The sequence below is a fragment of the Melanotaenia boesemani genome, chromosome 14 (assembly GCF_017639745.1).
Source record: "Melanotaenia boesemani isolate fMelBoe1 chromosome 14, fMelBoe1.pri, whole genome shotgun sequence".
Classification (NCBI taxonomy): Eukaryota; Metazoa; Chordata; class Actinopteri; order Atheriniformes; family Melanotaeniidae; genus Melanotaenia; species Melanotaenia boesemani.
In genome coordinates this window covers 27837217-27862360 of record NC_055695.1, presented here as the reverse complement: position 1 = coordinate 27862360, position 25144 = coordinate 27837217, and the positions used below count along the sequence as shown (strand labels likewise).

The window sequence follows — 25144 nt, the reverse complement described above, 5'->3', positions numbered from 1 at the left end:
CATGAGCTTAACTTTTTTTTTTTTTGTCCAGCGCTGTCCGTTACTGACTAAAAATGAAGTTGGAGTGAAAATGAAATGTTCAGTAAGAGAAGAAGGTGAGCTGCTGGTAGTACCCCCCCACCACACACACACACACACACACACCCGCATGTATTTTAAAGCTGAGCCAGCACATTGCATCCAATACAAATTATGGAAAACATGAAACATTCATGTATGCTCTGCAGGTTTAAGCTTCCATACTATCCATTTTCTACTTATTCAAGCTGCCTGTCCAGAACCAGAAAGGAAGAGCGCTTATTGCTCTCATAAACCCTCATTAAATATTAATGCTGCATGATAGCTTTGTTCTGGCTTGATCCATGTCTGATCCAGTAATTCTGTTTTAAGTCATGCTATGTTGCTTACTATGTATGGGCGGCTGCTTTATTTCTGTAGTGATTTGCATTTTACTTGTCATGAGGCTTAAATGGTACATGAAGATATGCAAACGTCAGCAGGAATAAACTAGACCAGAAAAATAGCATAAGAGATTTAAACAAAAATGCCTAGTTGTCTTTTCACAACACCAAATAACTTCTTACACCAACACACATCACTGTTTCCTCCATGATTGTCCGGTTATTGGTTTTATAATCCTTGTCTTTCTCTTAAGAAGAAGTGGTAAGTGAAAGCTGAAAAACGAGGAATATCCTGGACCAGAATAGTAGCATAAGAGATTTTGACAAAATGTTTATTTGCCTTATTTAGCATAGAGTGTAATAATACAGCTTTTCTGCTACTATGCTGGTTGTAAACGGGCATCTTTTATAACATTGTTGCTTTAAAGTTAGCTGGTTTCATCTCTGCATGCCGTTTTTAACAAATTTTATTAGCTCCTGAACTATGTTAAATATCACAGCTGGACTAAATTTAGACAAAGCAGTAAGGAAAACAACAATACATTCTAGGATATGACCTATACGGTGCCACTGACTCCCTATTATCTCACAAGTAGGATGTAATGAATTTGATTTTGGTTGGCATTTTCCAGCAGGCCGGTGTTTGGCCTGATCACTAGCACTGAAGTGGAGAAAATCACTCCTGGTAGAAATATAGACACTCAGCAGATATCAGGCAGTATTATTTGAAATTCAGTTATGGTCCCAAATTTAATTTAAAAGCAGAATGCCTTGAGCTAAGCTTGAGTAATTTTAAAAGTTTTATCAAAATGAAGATCAGTGGATGTCAAGGTGATTATCTGAGGAGGATATATAGGCCAAGATATTTGGTCTGCTTTCACATTACAGAAAGAAATTTAAATTTAAACTTGTAGACATCGTTGTAGCTCTGTAATCTAAATTAAAAAGGCTTCCGTCTGTTGTGTTTAATTTGTTTCAATGCCTTCAATCTTGAATATCTATGAGTTGTACCGGAGAGAGCAATCTTTTTGTCAAGGTCTATCCTTTCATGGAAATTGGAGCATATGTCTTGTCAGGTTCTCCCCTGCTCTCCTCATTCTCCCTTTGTAAGCAGTAACACAGCTGTCACTTCCATCATCTCCACGTCTGTGTGTGTATGTGCCTTGATCTCTTTTTTTCTACTCTCAGGTGCAGTCATTATGAAAGATTATTGCATTTCAGAGTGAACAAATCATTCCTGTTGCCCCTCTGAATAACATCAAAATAATGTCTGCTTTAGTTTTTTACAGAGAGAAAAAAAATCACTGAGTATCTGCAGAGTGTAAGTGGGTGGTGATACAAAGGGGTCAAGCTGGAAAGGAGGGCAGAAGCCATTGTGTGGAAGTGGAGGTGGAAGTGGAGGGGGGATGGCGTACTGCCTTTTCACTCAGAGAAAATATGACCTGAGGGCTCCTGCCAGCTCTCCTGGGATCACATGTGACAGAGAAGGCGACCTTCAAATAAATCTCCTTCTTTATTGCTCTTCTCGTGTTCTCCTTCATCCTTCCCTCTTGCTCAAAATGCAGTGTCCTCTGAATGAGATCAAAATAAATCACATTTATTGTTTGGCTGCGTCTCACCAGCCATCCTCCCTCTGATGTAGCGCTGTGCTTGTGTGGTGAAGGTTTCTTTGCAGTCCATGGTGCACTTTAAATTCATATTTTGCAACAAAATCAGGCCCTTTGATTAAGTGATCTCCTTCTCACTTTGGATCTTTTGGTTATTTCATGTTAGCCAAAGACACGTCCAATATTTATTTCACTTCGGCCTTATGAGAATATATTGGATAATATCATCCTTGTGTTGTGGAAAAATGACTTTAGTATCAACATCGTGTACACTAGGAAGTATTTATTGCTCAGGAATGCGTGAAAGTATGGAAAATCTGTTTACTATTGCATGAAAATAGTGGATAATGTGACCACCAGATGTCCCTATTTACCTCTGCAGGACTTAATTTGGTACAAAAATTGCAAAAAGTGGGGTTTTCGTTTATTACTGGGAACTATCATGTTCTCACATGTTGTTTATATATATATATATATATATATATATATGTGTGTGTGTGTGTGTGTGTGTGTGTGTGTATCATTTTATATTATATTAGAGTTAGAAAACTAGACCTGAACCACCTAGGTTCCTAGGTCGAAAAAGATAGATCTAGGCAGAGAGGGGACGTTGATGGGGTTAAGGTGTGAAGTCGTTAATCTGAAGTGGCTTTAGAAATACAGCTTAACTTCCGTATTTGTGGCTGAAAGATTAGAAAATAAGTAATTTTCCACTACGTCTGTAAAGGGATGCTACTTTTTGACATAATATTCCAGGTCACTAAAAGAAAAGGTTTCAGTTCACGCCCTTTTTACAAGGCAATAGGCGGCCTTCTGGAGCACCTCGGAAATTTCAGCTTTACACTGTTGTCAGTATGATTCGATCCTCAAATTGCCACATGTTCACAAATTAAACTTTAATTTAAAACAAACACATGCAGATAACAACTATTATAAATGTAACATATAACTTTGAGACAAGAAGGTCCCCCTGGTCTTCTTTCCTGTAACCAGTTAGTCAGTCAAGATCAGTCTAGTAAGGGTACAAAATGTCTACAAAATATAACTGCATTTATAAATATAACATGCATAGTTTCCATTACAATGAGCTGATGTTCATTTACAGTCCTTTCTTTAATATACAAACAAACAAACAAACAAACAAATAAATAAATAAATAAATAAATTTCATGTAGTTTGGCTTTTGATGTCATAGCTGTTTGATAAATCTGTATAGCCATTTACTTCGTATCTCCAAATGTTGCATTTCGTGTAAATCAATTGTGTTTTTTACCCGCATTCACATAGTATTCTACTTTACCATTACAATTGAACGCCTCATACTCCCTCCCCCTTCTCCCCTTGTTCCAGCAACAGTCCCGCAGAACAGAAGTACTAGCATGGCGCTCCGTGCGGTAGGAGTTCCGTTGTTTCGTCTGTATCTATTTCATGTTAGGTTTTACTCAAGTCTCTGACAAAGGCATGTTTACTGTATAAGTTACATGCCTGTAAAGAAAAAAACACATCTCATAAAAACGGTAGTATTTGTTTAAAACTTAAGAGATAAGTGGCGACTATATTTTGGGTGGGTTGCTAACTTAACGTTAGCAAGAAGGCAGAAAATTGGGAGATAGGGAGCAACAAGAGGAGGAGTCCTGTTTCGGAAAAGGTAAATTGAATTGCTTTAAGTTCTTAAAATTGGTGGATATGGACTGATCCTCGTCGTATTGACTTATTGAAACAGTTTATTTATTTTTTCTCAAGTGCGAATGTGATAAAACTCCACTATGTACTTGTTTACATGGTGGCAGCGTTAAATTACTATTGTTGGCAACTGTAGTTACCAGCAAACATGATTAAATGAGCTTTGTAAGAGTTTTTAATACTTACACAGCAAAGAAGACTCTACTACTTAGACTCATACCACCGTTAAAAACTATCACTACGCATTTTTATTGGTTAAGTGTTATGTAATAATGAGATTCCCCTGAATAATATCATTATATTGCTGTACAAACTTAAAAGATTTTATTACTGTCATTGAAATTTATTTATACGTTGTGGGAATTTAAAGCGTATGTTGGTTGTGTGTGTATGTATGTTTAAATCATTTACCAGACCTGTTGTCTTTGATATTCCTCTGTTTTACCTTTTTTAAAGACAAATCAAAGTATTTCACTATTGCACTGCCACTGTAATTTCTTTTTTGTTTGTTTAAAGCTCCAAGATCACAGTTTCCAGGTGTAATTATGCCTTCTAAAGTAGATTAGATTAACTTTGATCCCCTAATCATTAAACTAGTAAAAGATAAGACAGTGTTTTAATGATTTTATAAGTGTTATCAACTTATTAAATGTGGCATGGAACATTGTGTTTAACATCTTCATGCTCAGCCGATAAAACAAAGATAATACAGCTTCAGCCATATGTCACGTCTGCTATATGGATAATATGACCTATTTCTTCTGTATGCAGTTGATTAATTTGCATCTGTTTACCTTTTTTTTCCTAGCTGATGCGAATGCCATGGCCATAGCCGAGGCATGGGAGTGACGTGACAGTCCTTGATCTGCTGTTGAACAAAAACCTTTTCAGGATCATGCTTTGCTGAAGTAGAGGCAAAATACACAAAGAATGGACGAGTCAGTATTGCTGGATTTGCTTGAGTGCCCCGTTTGTCTGGAGCGCCTGGATGCTTCTGCAAAGGTTCTTCCCTGTCAGCACACCTTCTGCCGCAGATGCCTCCAAGGCATCCTAGGTTCACGCGGGGAGTTGCGCTGCCCAGAGTGCCGGACGTTGGTGGAGTGTGCCGTGGATGAACTCCCAAGCAACATCCTCCTCGTGCGGCTGTTGGATGGCATCAAGCAGAGGCCACGGAGGGCTGGCTCTGGGGCTGGAGTCTGCACAAATGGTACGTCAGGAGCCATGGCCAGGGTGCACGGAAGTGGGACGAGGGACCAGGGCACAGCGGGAGCTCAACCCCAGCGAGCTCAGGCTAAGAGCACCATTGTCCGGGTTAGTATGCTGACTGACTGAACTTGCATTAGTGAGCTCCAATCTGTGTTTCCCATTGTTAGGGTCAAGCTGAAACAAAATAGACAAAATCTGTGTGGATTAAAAACAGCATGTTAGCTCTCTAATCTTTGCTGTGGATTATTTGTAATCATGATGATATTAAAGCCAGCCAGTTGACTGGCAGCCCAGCCTTAATACAGACAGAGCTTTACAGCAGTCAATAGTTTAGTCACCAAATAATTCCGCTTTGTGTCAGTACTAGACAGACCTTTTTCATCATTAACTGTCTCTTAAATGCTGACAATGTTGTAAAGTCTGTCCTGCATTGAGATTTTGCTTCACTGTTGATGTAAATGTTTGTGTGAATTTCAGCACCAGGGGGTGATTGCTTTACCAATAAAACTTGTAAATTATACTTAAAGAACCAGGAGAAAATTGTTAAATGCCTGCCTGGGAGTTTATGCTCCTTTTTATTTTATATAAAGACTGCCGATGAGACAGAGAAAAACAGCATGCAAGGTTTTTCTATTTATCAGCCCAGTGGGGATTTAAAAAAAAAAAGTTAATTACAGTTTCTTTTCCTTTATAGTTGTATGAACGCGTAAGGTGAAACCAGATTCAAAGCAGAAAGATGTCACTGCAGTCCTTCTTTTGCATAAGTAAACGAGACTATTTTGCATAAAATATAGGATATGTAACAGAATAGCATTTTCTTAAAAAAAAAAAAAGTAAATTAAAATGGCTTAATACTTGAAATATCAAGTTTCTTAACATTTCAAGGTGTAATTATACCCAAATTACTCTTAGGATGGTTTCAGAAAATGTGAGCGAAGAGAAGGGGGGGGTTGTGGGCCCCTCTTTGAGCTGCACCGGTCTTTTCCAGGGGAGGATAAAGTAGATGAAAAGATGTCAAGGTCCTGTGTAGAATCACTGGAATGTCAAAGCGCTGATAATGTATCTGCCTAACCATGCAGGTATGAAGATCAGAGACCTTGCAGTAAATTGCTGCCGGGGGACCCGCCTCATTTGCCAAAGTATCACTTTAGAGAATTAGGGCTCATTTCAAAGCTGTTTGTGCATTTTCAAATTCCCGTCGCCTTCATTCCTGGTTCTGAGAAGGCTGTTTCTTGTAAATAAAGAGGTTGCCATTTAAAGCTAGGTCATTATCTCATCTTTCACGTTGATTCCTCTGTGTGCGCATGGAGGGTATACATGCATACACTCTCTGAAGTCAGTGGAATAAGTGTAAAATTGTCCATTCATTTATTTGTTTATGTTTATTTGGATCCCTATTAGCTGCAGCCGACAGCAGCCACTATTTGTTCCTTCGGTCTGTCTGTTAAGTGCATCCATCCTTAAACTGGCAAAACCATTGTGGGCCCCTGAGCAAGGTCCTTAACCCCTCAGCTGCTCCCCGGGTGCCAAAATATGGCACCCCACTGCTCTCTAATAATCTGGAGATGGTTGAAATACAGAGGCTAGTTTCCTAATATAATATATATATATGTAGAGTAAAGTATTTTTGTAAATTATTAAATGTGTCTTTGTTATAGATATATTGATAAAAACAAGTAGTGCTTATAATAATCTAAAATCCATTCAAGAGTTATTAACTATTTCCCTTGTATTTTTAATGATTATGTACACTGTTGTGTTTTGGACAATGGTCTAAAGGTTATTTTGCTGTTTTTTAAGCAGACGACACAAAAAGACATGGCTATGCAGGTGTAAAAGTTTCGGAACATAAAAGGCAGAGATCAAAGCTCTCCCAGATTGTTCAGCCTGATCTCTGGCCAGTTCTTCACAGGGACTAAACGCTTCACTGCTCCTGGTTGACACCCTCAGTCCCATTTCTTTTTTGTTCGTCATCTGTCCTCTTTTTCTTTCTTCTTTTTTGAGTTTCGAGTGTGTGTGTGTGTTAGTGGAGGGGTTGGTTTAAATATTGAAGCTGTTCTTGTGGTACGGTTCCCCTGTTAAAGCAGAGCTCCACCTCCGATTCTTCTATGGCCAGATAATGGCTGGGAGGGCAGAACGGTGGGGACTGCCTGACAGATGCACAACAGGGTTTTGTTTCGGGTCCCCTCTGATCCTACTGACTAACCGACACGTGTAGAATGGCCAAGAGAGAGTCTGTTTGTGTGGAAGCCCACGAGTAACAGAAACTGATGAGTGTTAAGTGAAGGCGTCGGGACCAAAAGGGACAAATGTTTAGTCAGTAACCTTGCCCAGTCGGCTTTCTGCCCCTCCTCTGAAGAACTCTAGGGTTGTTTGACACGGCACCCTGGCATTGCTTTCATGAAGGAATGAAGAAGAGGGTTGCCTTGACTGTAGCGCTGCGGTAGTCTGTGACTCAACTCCGTGGTGCTCTCTTTACTAGATGTTTTGTCTTCCTCTGGACCGGGTTGACTCATAAAACATAGTATTTTGTTCACACTGATTGGGAACAGATAGCTCAGTGGTATTTTTGCGTGAGAGCAAGTAAAGTCGTTTGAGCTGTTGGGGAAGTCAAAGGTTGGAGTTTGGGAGTCATGGTAGGCAAGGGTCACAACCAACTGGGGAGAGGAGACAGGAATTGGAGATTCAAGTGGATGTCTTCAGTTTTCATTGTGGTTCTCTGGAGAATTGAGCCTCCATTCCCACAGTACAAAAATAGACTTTCTGTAATGATAATTTCTGCCTTTGTTATAAAACATTGAGTGTTTTTTTTAAATGTTGTTGTGGATCATCCACAGTTTAGGCTACATTTAGGAATAAAACATGTACAATATTGCTCATGGGATGAAGATTTGAGTGCGGTGACCTATGTGTTTGTGCTTAGTTGATGTGAAATGAGACACTATTCTTTCCTAACCTCTTGGGCATGTAATTAGGTCATTGTCTCTTCTTTAGTAATGAGAGCTTAATATGAGGGCAGCTTTTTTTCTCGCTTCTTTTCTTTCTTTTTATAGGATTTTTGCTATTTGAAATCCTTTTCCTCCTGGCATCATTACTCATTACTTACACATCAACATAATTGACTCTAAACAAACAGGGAACAAAATACAGCGTTCTCATTTGGTTTTACTTTCTGCTGATTAGTGGAAGTTGTGCTGTTTTCACTAAACTTTAGTAGGTTATATCCCCTAGTTATTTTTGGAATAACATTTGAGTATTCTTGAATTCCTTGAGAGAAAAATAATTTTCTTTGTTCATTACTTATGTAGAGAGCTCACATTAAAATTCCTGTGTACCTCCTGTCTCTGAGGTCGATGAGTAATGCCGGCTCTCTTTGATGACATCATATTGTTGTTGAAGTTTTTGTTTTTGCCTGGCTGCCTGACCTCTGCCTGCTCGACACAACCCCGTCATTACACCCTCATGCTGCCCACATACTGGCAAACATATACTTACAGCTTTCCACTGGGAGTTTTGTCAAGAGGGCTTCAGCCTATTCATCCTAACTCTCTCAACATGCTCACACTTTTCTTCTGCCTCCTTTTTATTTCCCTCAGAGGTCTACAAAGTAGCTGTGACCTTCTGGACAGTGCATTCAGGGACTTGGGAGCCACCTGTAATTTTCTCTTATGAGCCACTGACACAAGCTGCCTTTTTATTTTCCCTCCATATTTCTGTTGTGTACCTCCTCCCTCTTTCTTGTCTATATCCATCCTGGAGCCTGTTAAAGGTCTAATGAGATTAGAGTTTATTAGACACTGGGTCGGCACTGCTCCCCTTTCTCCTCTCACTGCTCACTGCTGACTTTAATTCTGAGGAAACAAAACACTTGCTATTTGTGGGGCAACCTGTGTGTCTGCAGCTCCGGTAGCCTTTGTTGTCTTCTACTTATCTTAATATAAAGAAATGGCCACTACTAAAGGAATTGGACTCTACCAAAAACTGTTGCAAATTCAGGGATGATTGATTTCACAATCGTAGTATTAAAAATCTACAGTTAATTAAGCGTAAATATCCCTCAGTATCACCTTGCAAAAAGGATTACGTCTGACCCATATCGGCAGATCAGCCGAACTCACAGATGAAACAAAAACAAAGTTGCACAACATCCTCATGTTGCCACTTGTGTTGCTTTGTTTTCGTTTTGTGTGAGTTGCAGAAGAGGCACTTCCGAGTGGGACACGTTGGCAGAGGAAGAGTTATTCTCTTCGAAGTCGCCCATGTTGGATTTTTTTGTCTATAGAAAAAAAGACTAAGGTGTCATTGTGGAGGACTGATCACCAGCCGATAATGCAGCAATAAAAAAGTTGCTGTGAAAAGCGGGAATATCCGACATGTTTCCCCACCTGAATTAAAGGTAGGGATGGGCTGATCGATACTCTGGAGTCGATACTTCGAAATCAGCCAGTCAAAATATCGGATTCAATACTTTTTTTGCGTATCGAGACACCGCTTTGATGATGCAAAACATGCCATTTGTTTTCACTTCTGAGAGTTTTAGGACAAGGATCCCCAACTCTGGTCGTCAAGGCCCACTGTCCTGCAGACATTTGATGCTTCAACACACCTAACTCAAAGTAATGGCTTATTACACTTGTGTAGAGCTTGTCAGAGAACCATTTATTTGAATCAGGTCTGTTGGAAGAGGTAGACGTCTAATTCCAGCAGAATAATGGGCCTTGAGGACCAGGGACGGAAGTGGGACAAGCGACCACTGATCACTGTTTTAGGCAATAAAATTGCCTGTCAAGCCCAAACACAGTGTAGTCCTTCTGTGTCACCTGATTATGGTAGCCTATCAGATGTCTTAATGATCATGCTGCTACTGTTAGTGATGATGAGGTTATGTTTTTATATTTTCCTGGCTTAATTCATGTTATTGTACATTATATTTTATTATATTTATCACATTACTATTACATATATATGTTTTAATTTGCATTTATTAAATTTTAATTATCTTATATTGGGGACGGCAATGGTAGAGCGGGTCGTCCAATAATTGGAAGGTTGGCGGTTCGATTCCCTCTCCCCCAGTCGTCTGTTGCTGTGTACTTGGACAAGACACTTCACCCTCCTTGCCTGCAGTGTTTGCATAGCTGGTGTATGAATTTTGGATATGAATTAATAAAATCTAATTCATTATTTTTATTATTACTGAGCTGTAGTTTAACTATTTTATTATTTTAAAAAGATTTATTTATCTTATTTTGTTTGATTTACTCAACAGTATAATTATTGTTGTACTGATTAAATACTGATGTTTTTGAATTTATCATTTCATACTGCCCTTGCAATAAAGATATTAATGCCCACTGTAAAATCATTATTTTCCTTTAAGGGCCAAGAAGTATTATTATCAGTATCAGTAAAATAGTACCATAAAGTAATGGTATCATATTGTCCATCCATAATTAAAGGTAAAGGCTCACGAACTGGGTTAAATGTGTAACTAACGTAACATTAAAAATAAGATGTTACCGTGTCATCTGCAGTTTTGTCATATTGTATGACTTGAGTTGGACTTACAGCGCAACCTGACGAGTTACTTTTACTTAATGTTACTTTAAACAGATGCAAAAAAAAAAAAAGTCTACAAAACGTATTTGATGGCTAGTTGGACTGTTACAACATGATTGATTTGGCGTGAGGTTAATTTAGCTTTTTAAGTTGGTGTGCAATGGGTTAGAAAAAGCTCTTTTTCATTTCAGAAACATGGTCTTGTTCCTTTTTTCCTTTTCTTTATTACAGTATTTATGTTTCAAATGGCAGCTAATCTAAAGGACAGCTGGAAGTCAAAGCCAGGTAGATGTTTTTCCCCGAATTCTCAGTTCATGTATTTTGTACTTTTGAAAAGTGGTTTATGGAAACAAACATCCCAAGTCCAGCTTCTTTACCATCTGTTTTCTCTGAGAGCAATCCGGAGTTAGTATAATATTTATTTATTGTTTACAGAGCAGAGGGGATTTAGTTGGAATGAGACTTTTTGCTTAATTTACTTTGTTGCTGTTTTATTTTGTTGGCATTAAAACAAATTGTAAATGTAAATACATATACAGTGTTGATGCAATTTTACACGTGTCTAATGTTAACACATAATTGTGATAATTGTCATAACGTGATTATTTTTCTTAATAATCGTACCAAAGCAAAAATCTATAATATTGACATCCCTATTGCAAAATTCTGTCCTATCATACATTGGGTATGAGGACAGGTGGACACATTGCCAGTCCATTATACAGATGATGTGACAAAATAACATAAAATCTCACTCTTGCATATGTCTTGCCATGTTTTGGAACAGATAAAGCAAAAAAGAACGTGGATTTTTTTTTCTGTGAAATAACTGCTCTCCATCTACAGTGCTAGTTTACTTAATACCCAAAGGGAAGTTCAAAAGACCCAGTCATGTGATTAATGGGCAGTCATAGCATCGTCATTGTAGGGTTTCACTGCTGTTCTAATGAAGACTGTGCCTGTCTTTGTCTTTTTGGGCTCTCAAGAATTTCCAGACTTTTTGTTCAATCTCTTTTCCCAGACAGAGTGGGATGTTTTGTGTTAGTGTCTTTGAGGAATGCCACGAACAGTTGCAGGTCACTGTTTCTTTTCCAAACAGTGGGCTTGTCTCGTCTCGTCCTGCTTGCCAGCTCTCATTTACCTTCCCCCAGTCAGTCTCGGCACACATTTGTGTGGTCTAGCTGTTTTTAGACATTTAATGAACTTCTTTGACAACAGGTTAACGCTGCGTTTGTGGTCTGTCATATAATTAATAAGGACTCTAGTTCTGTTGATCATCATGCAAGCAGAGGTGTGCCTCTGCACCTGAAAGCCTCCAGGCAGACTCTGCTGCTGCAGTTGTATCTTGTTGCAACACTGTCAAAGTACTCGCCACCTGGCCGTCATTTGATGATAGTTTGGGCATTGTGCCTCCCTTTGTGAGCCTTTGATTACATTAATGTAATTGCAAAAAAAAAAAATAAATTGAATGCAAGGATGTGTTATTGTTTGCAGTTCTTCTTTATTATAGTGCTTTTAGCTCTACTGTCTGGGTGGTCCACAAACCAAAATGCCACATTTGCTAATGGCCCACACCACCCCCCTTATTTCCTCCATTCATGTCACATCTTCTGTCACATCTCTCAGCATGACATAGTAAAGGAAGCATCCATGACCTTTTTATCCAGAGACCCATCACACCTGTGGATGCTGACAAAAGCCTTTCTTTAGAGCCTGTTTTGTGTGTGTGGTCTAGTAGCCAATTCTCCTTGAGAACATATTGTATGAACCAACAACTGCTTGTTTTACGGGCCACTTTGTGCTTGACTCATTTAGTTTGCAATGTATTTGCACAAAAAGTGTTACAAATGTTGGATGTTGATTTGATCATTTTTATGTTTTTCTTATCAGCATGTGTTGAATTGTACCCCTCACCCATTATTCCCGAGGTAGCTTTAATACCTGCCTGGACTTAACAGAGCAGTTTGACCTCTCACCCTGTGTTGTGAGTGGTGGGGCTGGAGTGGTCATCCATGCACCGTTAGACTGTTGGTATCTTAAGTGTTTAGTTCTCTTCCCTGAGGCATAATTGTGTTTAGTTGTGAGTTTCATTTTCAGTTGACCCCTGACTTTAGGCAGCACTGTCTGTCTTTAGCTCTCCTTGCCGGGGAGGAAGAGATTGTTGATCCCAAACTTTCTTCTTCTTAGTTGATATGGTTGAATGAATGGTTTTAATAGAATATGTTGTATTGTTAAGTTTCCTGTTTTCTTTGAGACCCAGAATTACAGTTAATCTGTTGACGTCTCATGAGTGACATCTTTGTGTTAGCTGGTTTAGAGACTGGTTATCCAGTGGTAAATCCAAGGATTAAGTATTAATTTTGTCAGTTTAAAGTGATTTTCAACTTATCTGAAGCTTTTGTAAGGATATTATTAATGCTGCTGTTCATATGGTATATGAGAAACTACAATACGTGACTGTGTATATTTTTTAAGAGAATAGTTTTATTGGAACCCCTTTACTAAAAGAAAAAAAACAAACATTTAAATCTAATAGATCCTTATCGAACTCCTAATTTTTTTTTTTCATTTAATTGAACTGATAAGTCATTTGGCGTTATGAAATAAGGCGTTTTTTCCCTTTTTGTTATAATTAGGTGTCATCTTTAATTCTTTAAAGTGTAACTACACCCCCTACTTTTTTGAGTAACTCCACTAGATAAATAGAAAGCTAGATCCACAAAGCACCTACCCCACAGAGCGGTCTTTGAGTTGGAAGACTTTTCTCCTCCTGAATCTTCTCAGCTACACAAGAGCAAGGTGGTCCTGAACCGTATCAGTCGTTAAGGCTGTTGCGCTGGCCTTTCAACAGGTCCCGCAGGATCTGGAAAGCTGTGGGGACTCGCGGCAGGTTGTGACAGCTGCCGGAAGTGCCATTGCGGATTTATGCTCACGCGGCGTCTGCATGCGGTCGACTACAGCTGAGTTGATGCTGGTGAGTTTGCTCTCTCACTCGAGCGTAGGGGCTACACGTCGTTTTGGTGTCATGTTGCAGTTTCTCCTCCTAATCTGAAGGTGGCAGCAGGGGTGGTATCGGCTGGTAAACTCACCAGGTCGAAGTTCTTTTGATGGTTCACTTCAGTTCCAGTACTTATTTTCTGTTTTAAAACAACAATGGTGTCCAATAAGGTTCACGGCGGTGGCACAGATGCAGCGAGTTTAAATCCGTCTGAAGTTGCCGCTGCTACGATTTGAGCTGCTGTTTGTTGCCGGATGAGGATCAGCAGATAAAGAATAAAGTCCGGTGTTACTTTTACACTCCTCAAAAGCACAAATCCGTCCTATTGCAGGAATATTTCATCAGAAACTTGGTGAAAGAATAGAAGTCTGGAACTAGCAAATCTACACCATTTCACCATTTATATACGTTGGTGGGTGCGGTTTTCTATGCCCCCAAGGCGAGGACCTCTGCGTCTGGAGGGAGGGGGATGTCAGGTTTTTAAAATGTTCTTGTGAGGTAGAGAAGTGCCAGTATGGCTTTACATCATGAAAAACAAAACCTGGTTTTACCCTGTAGTAGGCATTATGAGCCATTTTTTACCCACAAAATTCTGTTTTTTTAAATAAATTAAAAAAAAATTATAGGTGGTTTTATCACAATAAAGCAAGACTGTGTTGTTTACAGCTCAAAAAACATTTTGTGTACACTACCCCTTTAAGGAGTATTTGAGATATTTGTTTTTTATATTGAATATGGGAGTAATCTATCTTACTAAAGAGAAAGTGACACATTATTGTAAAAATCAGGCTACTGGAAGCCTGTGTTCTCATTCACTTCACATGTGTGGGATCTCTCTCCCTGACAGTTTGATTAATTATTGAAGAGAGCTTCAAAAAGAGAGAAGCATCAACAAAAACTTGTGTTGGTTTGGCTTTTAGCCATAACTTGCTTTCTGCACACACATCCTGCCACACGTATCGACTGCTGAATCCATTCACCATACTATTCCATCATAAACTTCTCTGATTACAAATGTACTTTGAGCCCAGAAACACACACACACACACACACACACACACACACCTAGTCTTTCCTGACTTTGGCCTCTATAAACAAGGGCAATGTTTGTTTTAATGAGTCAGACTTTATTTTAGCTCTACAAGGGGTGATTATACCCACAAAAACACAGGTGTGTAGTCACTACATAAACAACACATTTGACAACACTGTTGAAACGTCAGTGTGAGTTTAAGGTTTTCAGTCTGTATTGCTGGTGGATCGCCGTGAAATTCATATTAGTTAGCTTCTTTGTTTCTGGAAATCTTGATTAGTTTAACAGGTTCCAGCGTCTGTCTTTGTTTTCTTCCCACTTTTTGAACATATTGCTGTGGAATAATTAACCTAAAGCAACCCTAGACCCCCAAAGCTGCCTCATAATTTAATGTCCAGTGATTTTGCCAGTGTGTTTTCTTCTTATGAACAACATGGCTATGGACACCATTTTTGATTTATTGTTTATAATATTAGTGCTGAAAATATGGGGTGGGGGGAGCAGGATCTTAACAAACATATTTTTTTCGGGACAGCCACATTTGTCAGATTATGAGGTCAAATTTATGTAAAATGAACGTATCAGCAGATATAGCACCATAAAGGCCAACCAAAACAACAAAACAGCATTTATTACTAACAGTATTTTGTAGAAATTACTCACAGATCAATAGTGATTAAGCCTTTTCTCATCTGCATATCATTCTCTCGAGTCTTGTGTTTTCAGGGGAAAAAATATTGCCATTGAAACAAACACAACAAAAACTATTAGCATATTTACACTTCTTCCTCCAGTTAGATTTTATTATTTACATTTATTTATGCTACTGTTTACCTACTATCCTTACAAAACCAACTCCAACTCAGCTGGTTTTTGGCACCACCGTGCATCAAAAATGTCTTCTTGGGTTTAGCTCGGGAGGAAGAGCAGTTGTTTGGCAATCTGAAAGTCGGTGGATCGATTCCAGGCTTCCCCTGTCTTGGGCAAGACACTGAACCTTTGAGAGGGCAACACTCAAAAGAACACTCAACTCAAAGGTTATATAGTATATATACTGTATAGATACAGTCCATTTACCATATATGCCAGCCATACAGGACCATTATTTTTGTTCTTTTCAGACAGATATAGAACTTTCTACTCACTTTTTGATCTTTGGCTGCTTCTGATTGGACATTACCATGAGCCTAAGCTATCCAATTAGCTGATGTTTGACAGGAAGTGGTTTCATTAATGGTTTATTATTACTTCAAAGTCAAAATAGAGGTCTCTTAGCAATATGGTAGTTATGGTGAAATTTTTTTGTTTCGAAAATGCGATAAATATTGGTGTTACCATGCATCACTAATTGCGGATTTACCAAATAGTCTCAGAATTAATGCTACATTTTGCGGTTGAATTGTAAACCTTCCGGATGGTATATAAATGTCTGCTGGAAACCATCTGCAGATCAACTAAGGGAAAGCTATCCATCACCTTACCCCAGAGAGTTACACACTAGTGTTTCTGAAAAATTGTTGACAATAGAAGTGATAGCACTCGGGGTTGCCAGCATTTTTTATGGCATAGAGCATACCTAAATGACATGGGTGTAAATTCTGGAGACTGACCAATTGTTGAAATAATATAGTCCAGTGTGGTTAATCCCTTTCAGATTGAACTTATCAGTTATTATACAACACTAAATTGTGTGAATGAGTAAACTAGCCACCGAGATTAAATCCTTGTCTTAGTGGTGTGTTGAGGGCTGATTCAGTTGTCTTTAGGCGTGATAAGGCAAACTTGGGTTTACCAGTCTGTGCACTCAAAACAGTCCTGACCAGACCAGCTTCTGAGAGTTATTGCAGCTTCAGCTGGTTTGACAGCTCAGCGTTTTTAAAGCTCAACATCTGGCACACACCATCCATCCACCCTGACTGCCCCCACCAAGGCACAGAGCGTCATTAATGTAAAACACAGAATCCTCCTCTACTCATCTTATCCAAGTTCCCTGCTCCGTTGATGTGGAGCACAGTTTATCCACTGTGTTCTGATGAAGTCGGGCCTCATTAGAAAAAAAAGAGTTTAAAATTTCCTATTGCTGCAGCATGTGCCCCATCTCATCTGCTACTATATTCTTGAGCAAACATTAGCCAGAAGTACCTTCTTGTGCACGTCTTTGCAGAAAAACACAGAACTACTGAGGGATTATTTAAGAGTTCCTCATATTTGACCCGTAGTACTCTAGTACATGATTCCTTACATATTATTTAATGGAGAAAAAGAAAAGATAACAGTTACATGTTACATCTGGACTCAGTCAAGGGCAGAATGAGCAAACACACAGAGTTTCTTAAGAGAGTGAAAAACAGTGCTGCCTCTTGAGTTAGAGATTCAGTGTTTGTCCACTGGCCCTCTGCCAGGACTGTGTCAATATCCTAGCTTTGTTTTGTCCACTGTAGAGGCGTTCAAATTCCAGCCAATACAAGCAAATTTTATTCAGTTGTCCACTATATTGACACATAACTTGGCAAGTTAACTATTGTGTACGCAATAAAGAGACATTTAAGAAAACTTGTGTAGCAGAAGCAGGATTGAGTTCTGATTAAACAATCAATAAAGTAGCTAGTTGTCCAGTTCTTCGTCAGATCTTTCTTTAACTTGCATTTCTCTGCAAATCGGAGTCAGCAGAAGCAGAGCAGAGCAGGTGGCTCACACTGAATGACTGAGAGGGACAAAAGGGTGCAGACACTGCATGCTTTCAGCAGAACAGTGGAGAGTAATGTGAGGAAATGCTTAGTATTCATCTCATATTGACTAGCATTCAAAACACAGATACGGTGACATTTGTGAACTAATCCTTCCGTTGCTTTGATATAAGTTAGCTTACCGTCTGTGACACATTTCACACAACTTATCAAGGTTATTAAATTTATTAAGTACATGACAAAAAAATCACCGATCAGATAATTTTATTGCTGATTGTAATAATTAATGCTATTAATCCAAGCATTTTAAGTACATGACAAAAAAATCACCGATCAGATAATTTTATTGCTGATTGTAATAATTAATGCTATTAATCCAAGCATTTTAGTGATTAGTGAAGTACTTCCGAAGTTTTCCCATTGCTGGTGCCTGTGACATTAATTCCTTTCAGACCAGTGCATTTAGTTATACAGAGGTTATAATTACATTTTATAAACTGTGTCTAGTAGCATGCTCATGCATTTTAGCCTTTTTTGCCATCTTGTTTTCCACAAAGATTTAAAATGATATGAAGTTTGCCATCAGAGGCCCATCACTTCTGTCCCCCAGTGCTTTGTCGTCAGTTTTTGTAGCTTTGCTGAATTAGTCAGGGCTGCTGATCAATGTCTGCGAAGCTACACAGAAATGTTTTAAAGGTTCAGGAGGGCAAGCCTTCCTTCCTCTCCCTGCCTCATTTTCTTTTCTGTCTTTGATCTCACACTGTTCCTCTGGCTATGTCTCTAGCTTTCTGTATTTTACCTCCTCACATGGTCTGTCTGCTTTGAAATGTGAGTGGGTTCCTGTGAGAGCAACAGTTAAGCCCAGTGTATGAACTGGCACAGAGTTAAAGAGTTCTGTTCGCTTAGTTTTTAGTCACACAAAGCAGACTGGGTGATTCCAAGGCCACCCAGAACCAGCCTGGTTCCTCCTCATCTGAGGCCAGGCAGGTACAGAAAATACTAGTTCATGTGCAAGCAGTTTGGTCTAATTGAACTTTCACAGTAGAATCCACACTCACACCCAAACATGCGAGGACTTCATGAAAACCACATGTGTGACACCTCTACACTGTGTGCAAATGTTCTCTCATAAATCCATATTCCCTTCCTGCTAAAATGCTTTCCCTCTGATGACTAATCTGTAGCTTACAAAGTGAACTCAACACAGAAACTTCCTGGTTCTGTCCATGTGTTGAGTGTTTTTAATGGACTCCTCCACCATTACCTCAATGTCAATACAGAAATCTCAATAAAGTTTTTCAAATTTACACATTTAGACCTTATGGAATCTGTATCAATTCCAGAAAGGAGCTCTGATTCCCATGAACCCGCAGGGTACAGCCGAGGAGTCAGGAAGTGGCAGTAAACAGTAGATTGTTGAGTTCACTGAGTGGTCAACCCTGAGATGTGTGTTTTAGCTTTGGGGGAGTAGAAACCTTGTTATTCCCGGTAATTAAGTGTTAGGCAAACTGACAAATACTTTTTCTGACCTAGGAACATAGAGAAGCATGAGGAAGAACAGTAGGAGAGTTTCCAAGAGTGTTTGAAACTCCCTGTTCTTCTTACATGCAATCCAAGCTTCCATCTGGCCTCCAGACTGCTCTGTGTTTTCATGCCTGTAGACTAATGTGTGGGACCTCATTTGGTATGTAGTGAGGGAAACAAACAAGCACAGTGAGTAAAGCTTTGGTAAGCCTGAAGGTTTTATTGCCTGTTTGCCGCCTTACAAAATGTAAATCAAGTCGGGAAAGAATTCCCACATGACAGAATATCACTTTCGGAAGTTTTAGCTTTTTTTTTGTTTTTGATCCATCTTCAATCCAAATGGAAATATGTTTTTAAGTTTGATTCAGAAGTCCGTGATTGAGAAATAAGCATTAAAAAAATAATAATTTTCCATTTATCAACAAAATCTGACAGTAAAATTCCCATTATCCTTTATATTAGACACACGCATTGGTTGATTAGTTTCCATTATTGCTTCATTGGCATATACTTTACCAAACTACATCAAAACTTTCATAACATCAGAAATGCCTCCTTTGTTTGCGTTTTTGACTGTTGTGATCTTATACTTGGTGCACAGAGATAAGTGTTATTGATCTTATATGAATCTTGGCATGAATTTCCCCAAAAGACTTCCAAAAACTCGAGTATTTCTTCGAGGTGCGTACAGCTCTGTCCCAGGCCCCGTTACTGCAGTCTGTTCCCAGTTAAACACTGGTTGGATTTTGAGTGACGGTCTTTTATAAGATTCACTGCAGTGTCAAGAGACTCATAAATAGTGGGAAAAAGTGCTCCTGTGTGGAGTTTCCATAGAAACCCCAGAATGGAAGTTTTCCTTTTGTCTCAGCCTGAGTGGGAGATAGCAGTCGTGTCATGACGTTCTGCTGTGACAACTTTTTGTTCATGGATCCCTTCTGTGAAATTATCACTGTAATGTCAGTCCGGAAATGTTAGGCACATTCTTCTTCTTTTTTTTACCCTTTATTTTCTTGAATGAATCATATTCTTCATGATTCATTGTGTTTACTTCCTACACAAACTGTGTATCATCTTTTCAGATGGGACTGTCAGTGATTATAAGATCTGTCCTATAAGTTAAAACAGGCCATTAATGTTTGATAAGTACAAAAGCAAATAAACCCATCACATCAGTCACTGCATTAGATACACCTGTTTCATTTGCTTGTCAATTACTATCACATGGCAGCAACTGAGTACGTATAGTCATGTAGACATGGTGAAGACGACTTGATGAGGGTCAAACTGAGCGTCAGAATAAGGAAGAAAGGAAATATACGTGACTTTGAACGTGGCATGGTTGTTGGTCTGAGTATTTCAGAAAATGCTGATCTACTGGGATTTTCACACACAATCATCTCTAGGGTTTACAGAGAATGGTCTGAAGAAGAGAAAATATCCAGTGAGCAGCAGTTGTCTGGACCAGAATGTCTTGTTGATGTCAGAGGTCAGAGGAGAATGGGCAGACTGGTTGGAGATGATAGAAAAGCAACAGGAAGTCAACTACACACTGGTTCCAACCAAGGTCTGCGGAATATTATCTCTGAACACACAACACATCCAGCCTTGAAGCAGATGGGCTACAGCAGCAGAAGACCACACCGGGTGCCTCCTGTCAGCTAAGAACAGGAAACTGAGGCTACAGTTCACACACACTCACCAACACTGGACAATAGAAGATGGAGAAACGTTGCTGGTCTGATGAGTCTCCATTTCAGCTTCATATTCAGATGGGAGGCTCAGAATTTGGTGAAAACAACATGAAAACATGGATCCATCCTGTCTTGGATCAAAGATTCAGGCTGCTGCTGGTGGTTTTATCATGTGGCAGATATTTTCTTGTCACATTTTGTACCAACATAGTTTAACCACCACAGTGAGTATTGTTGCTGACCATGTCCATCCCTTTATGACCACAGTGTAGCATCTTCTGATGGCTACTTCAGCAGGATAATGCACAATGTCACAAAATTTAAATCATCTCCAACTGCTTTCTAGAACATGACAGTTATTTCACTCTACGGCCTCCACAGTCACCAGATCTCCATCCAGTAGAGCAGCTTTGGGATGCTGTGGAATGGAAGATTCTCATCATGGATGTGTGGCTGATAAATCTGCAGCAACTGTGTGAAGCTGTCATGTCAACATGGAGCAAAATCCCCAAGGAGTGTTTCCAACACCTTGTTGAATCTATGATAACAATAAGTAAGGGAGTTGTAAAGGGAGAACGGGGTCCAACCTGGTACTAGCAAGGTGGACCTAATTAAGTGGCCTATGAGTATATAGTGTTAAGATATACAAAAAGATGATGGATTTTAAGGGGCAAATTATACAATCTCAAACGGTTTCTTAAGTTTGGTTAGACTACTTTTGTTTTTCTCTTAGTCTGTTCCTCTGTTATAAACCAACAAATAATTATGTTTTCAGGCTGTAAGGTGGTTACAAAAAAAGACTGCTCTCCAGTGGCCATTATAAAGGCCATTAGGAACCCATTTAAATAATGTATCTCTAATGGAATCAAGATGGTTTGTGTCTTGAGAATTTTCCCCTCCTGTCATGTGTTGGTGCATGTGCTCCAGCACAGTTCTTGTGGCAAATCTTCAGTAATCTGCAGCTTTGTAATGAATCACAAATGTCCGATGGCCACCCGGTCAATGTAGCAGATGCAGCTTGTTCTGTCCCTCATCGAACGTCTGACAAGCCTCAATTAGTTTGTAGGACAAGCCAGACAGTCTAACTCCACTGCACACGTTTTGGCAGTAGTATCCTCGGTTCATTCTTCACCCCCTGCCGAGAGTCTGGATGTGCCCATATGGGAGTGGAGTTACGTCTGGCACTTGCATGCAGGGGGTAAAGGTTTCTGTCTGCTGTGGTTTCACACAACCTTTAAACTGCTGATGGAACAAAAGTTACCTGCATCTTTACTACAATAGTTGTAAATAGAAGCTATTGTAAAAGGAAAGCAACATTATATGTTAGATTTGATCATGCTGATGCATTACATGTAATTTAAAGATTTTTATTTAGTCGGCTGATAATAACTTGTTAAAATTCTTACACAAGGACTATTTTTTGTCCTTAATATGGTGCATGTAAACGTTTAAAAACCAAGCTGTTAACATAATTATCTCCATTTGACCTAGTCTCACCAACCGTAGCACTGCATGCTTGCATTCTGTTTTTATGCCTGTCTGCTCACTGGTTGTTGACATTTGGCTGCACTGCAGAGCAGAACACTTGTGTAATTTGGTTATAATCCAGTCCTGTGGAAGAGAACAGTGTAATAGTGAAATCCCTTTCGCACACAAGTCTAATTGCATTATCTGCAATGCAAGAGTAATTGCAAACACCAGCTGATACTCTGCACTTGGGATCTAGTCTGTTTTTCTTTTCATTTGTCTCCCTGTCCCTCTCACGCATGCACACATGGATAAGTTAACAGTTTTCACACTCTGTACTGGAAGCCAAAATTGAATAATGAAAGAGGAGGAAAGTTTCTCTCAGGGTTTTAAAGTGTCGAATACTGACTTTGTTCCCTGTATTCTGCATCATACTATTGCCTCTGAACAAAAAATGTTTGTTTAATCAAATTAATTTTTATATTATCTTACGTGGTTATATACAAATGGTCAGTTTGAGATGGATATGATATTTTTTATTGCACTGTCAGTATAAGTGGGAAAAATGTTTAGAGAAGCATAAGCCTATTGTAGCCTTCACATTGCATTTTGTTTTCCCCAGGCCAAAGCGGGATGTGGCTGTTGTGGGTAATCGTGGATTATAAATCTTTAAGGAGTCTAGAAGTCATTTGACGTTTCTTGCATACTCTTGTTAAGTAGCACCAGTCTTATAAAGCAGACTAACATGAACTTCTACTGCTGGATAATTACTACAACGAACTTTCACAGCTGATTTGTCGTTGGAGAATGAAGAATAACAAAATGACAGCTTTCCTTCTTGTTAATGAAAAAAATTACCTGTTGTTGGTGTCTGTTCTAGTGTCTCTGTGGTCGTGGAGCGTAAAATCAGTACAGAGCCTTTTTTTCTATGGCTGAGATTCTTGCAGAGATGTGCATTATTGCCGTTTCTTTCTGCCCCTGGGGTGGGGCTAAAAGTAATAAAGCTAAGGACTAGCTTTGTGCGTGCACTTGTTTGCAAAGTGTACATTTAGGTCTTTTGTTTTTTTATGGCATTCGTGTGATAAAAGCTCATCAGCTTCCTTCTATGTTTTTTCAAGAAGGACGTCTTGCCATGTTCAGCATGGAATGTTTGGTCTGTACTGCTGGGGCTTAATGTAGGTCTACAGTAAACACAACACTGTCTCCATAGATGCACAGTGGCCATTAAACTCCCCCCAGTGACCCAACCACAGTTTTACCTTTTCCTCCCTCCAGCATCTTGTGCACCCAGACCCTTCTCATTTAGACTGTTGATTTTTTTTTTCTTTTTTCGTCCCATTCTTGCTCAAAGTTTGTCAAACCAAAAAATTAGCAGTGCTGACAACATCTCTTTTATGAGTCCAGATGGGAAGATCAAAAACTAGCTAAGAAATGGGCAGTAAAATTGCGGAACTAAATCTTGCAACCCATGTGTGGGTTTGCTCACTGTTGTCCTGTATGGCACTCCATTTAAACACACACAATGCATTAGAAATAAATCAGTGGGAAAATTTAGATTTTCCTTCACTCTAACCTCACCAGTGTATCTCATAAAACAATAGTGTGTTGTTCAACGTCTGTATTTTTACATGGAGGACTTTTTTTATAAACAGATTATACGACTGCAGGCACTTTTACCATGTGCTAGAGTAATTGCATAATGTTGACTTTGGACACTGCTGCCTCGTAAGATTTTTTTTTACACCTTGGCCTTGGTGTACAAACAAGTGCTTTCAAATGTCACAGTTTCAACGGGACAAGCATTTTATTTTTTTACCATGTAATTAGATAGCATTTGTTTTGTATAGCTTGAACCTGTTGTGTCATTTGAAACCAAAATGTCAGAGCTTCCACATTGATTTGCATTTTCATCACAAAACTCCCTGCCAAGCCTTGGTGGGCTCAAAAGCCCTGTTTCTCCCTGAAAAGAAGGAGGCCCAGCTCCAGTGCAGTGTCTAGGGGGCTGCAGTACCCCTCCTCCTGTTTTTGCTCTCTCCACAGGCTAGAGCAGCAGAGCCAGAGAGTGATTGGCTCTGTGCTTCAGGCTGTGTGATTCTCTGCAGCGGGGTAATGTCACCCTGGTTCACCATCACAGCTCATTCTGTACTTTTATTCTCCTCTGGGCCTTTAAACGGTTCATTAGTCTTTAACACGACTGCAAAACCTACTCCAAACTCTGCTTTAACCCCTCACTGTCCATCTCACTTCATGGCTCCATCAGGATCTGCTTGCGTTTGTCAAATTTTCCCCTTTCTATGTTGATCCTGCAGTTTCAGAGTTCAGATCCAGCCAGTTAGTAGTGTTTGTGATTCAGATCACTGCAAGCTGAGTCTTACAGCAGTGGGATCAGTAATGTGGGGGTTGTTTTGGACTGAAGCCTTCCTCATGGACACCCACACTGAATGGAGAACATTGATGCTTCTCTATCGTGCTGCTCCCCCTCACTTGCTGTCCCTCTTTCCCTGGATTGTCATTCCCTGAATGAGCCTTTCAGGATTCCAGGCTGGCAGGCTGAGATACAAAACCTTCCTCTGCTAGTTAATGGGCTAGGGCCCTGGGTCCTCTTAAGCCTTTAGTCAGGTACTCTCAACCAGCCAAGTTCACACACTGTGAACTCACAACATAAACTTTTCCACCATCTTTTGTTGTTTGCAGTGGGGGAAAACACAAATGTTGCATTTACTAATAAGGTCTGTTGTCTTGTTCATTCAGTATTGACAAGGCTCTCACTCACTTTCTGTCTTCAGGGTGTACCACAGCTCCCTTGTGCCAAGGCGCTGTACAACTATGATGGCAAGGAACCAGGAGACCTCAAATTCAGTAAGGGCGACATCATCATCCTGCGCCGGCAAGTGGATGAAAACTGGTTCCACGGGGAGATGGGTGGGGTCCATGGCTTCTTCCCCACCAACTTCGTCCAGGTCATCAAACCGCTGCCGCAGCCCCCCCCTCAGTGCAAAGCTCTCTATGACTTCGAGCTCAAAGACAAAGAGGCCGACAAGGACTGTCTGCCCTTCTCTAAGGTGAAATGCCGTAGCACTGCAACGCCTATTCCTCTGCCACATGGTCAGCATAGTAAAACAAAAATACCTTTCATTACAGTGACACTCTGTCTTCTAAGCATTCATTTTCTCAAGTTGTATGTGTGTTTGAATGTCAGGGTTTTTAACTCAAACGCCCACAGCAATGGTTTTCGACTTTGAGCCAGGCCTCTTGATGAGCAGTTGAAATTAGACTGGAGAGAATGAA

The 25144-nt window shown here is 39.7% G+C and overlaps 1 protein-coding gene across 2 annotated transcripts in view; it reads left to right on the top strand.

Annotated features, from left to right (window-relative positions):
* The first annotated feature begins 3364 nt into the window (after positions 1-3364).
* Positions 3365-25144, top strand: part of sh3rf1 (SH3 domain containing ring finger 1) — a 32438-nt gene continuing 10658 nt past the window's right edge. For both annotated transcript variants that reach the window (XM_042006428.1, XM_042006427.1), the window contains exons 1-3: positions 3365-3656; positions 4500-5002; positions 24643-24918. In XM_042006428.1, coding sequence (XP_041862362.1) covers positions 4622-5002; positions 24643-24918 — 657 coding nt within the window. In that variant the 5' untranslated portion in view covers positions 3365-3656; positions 4500-4621. The remainder of the gene's footprint in view (positions 3657-4499; positions 5003-24642; positions 24919-25144) is intronic.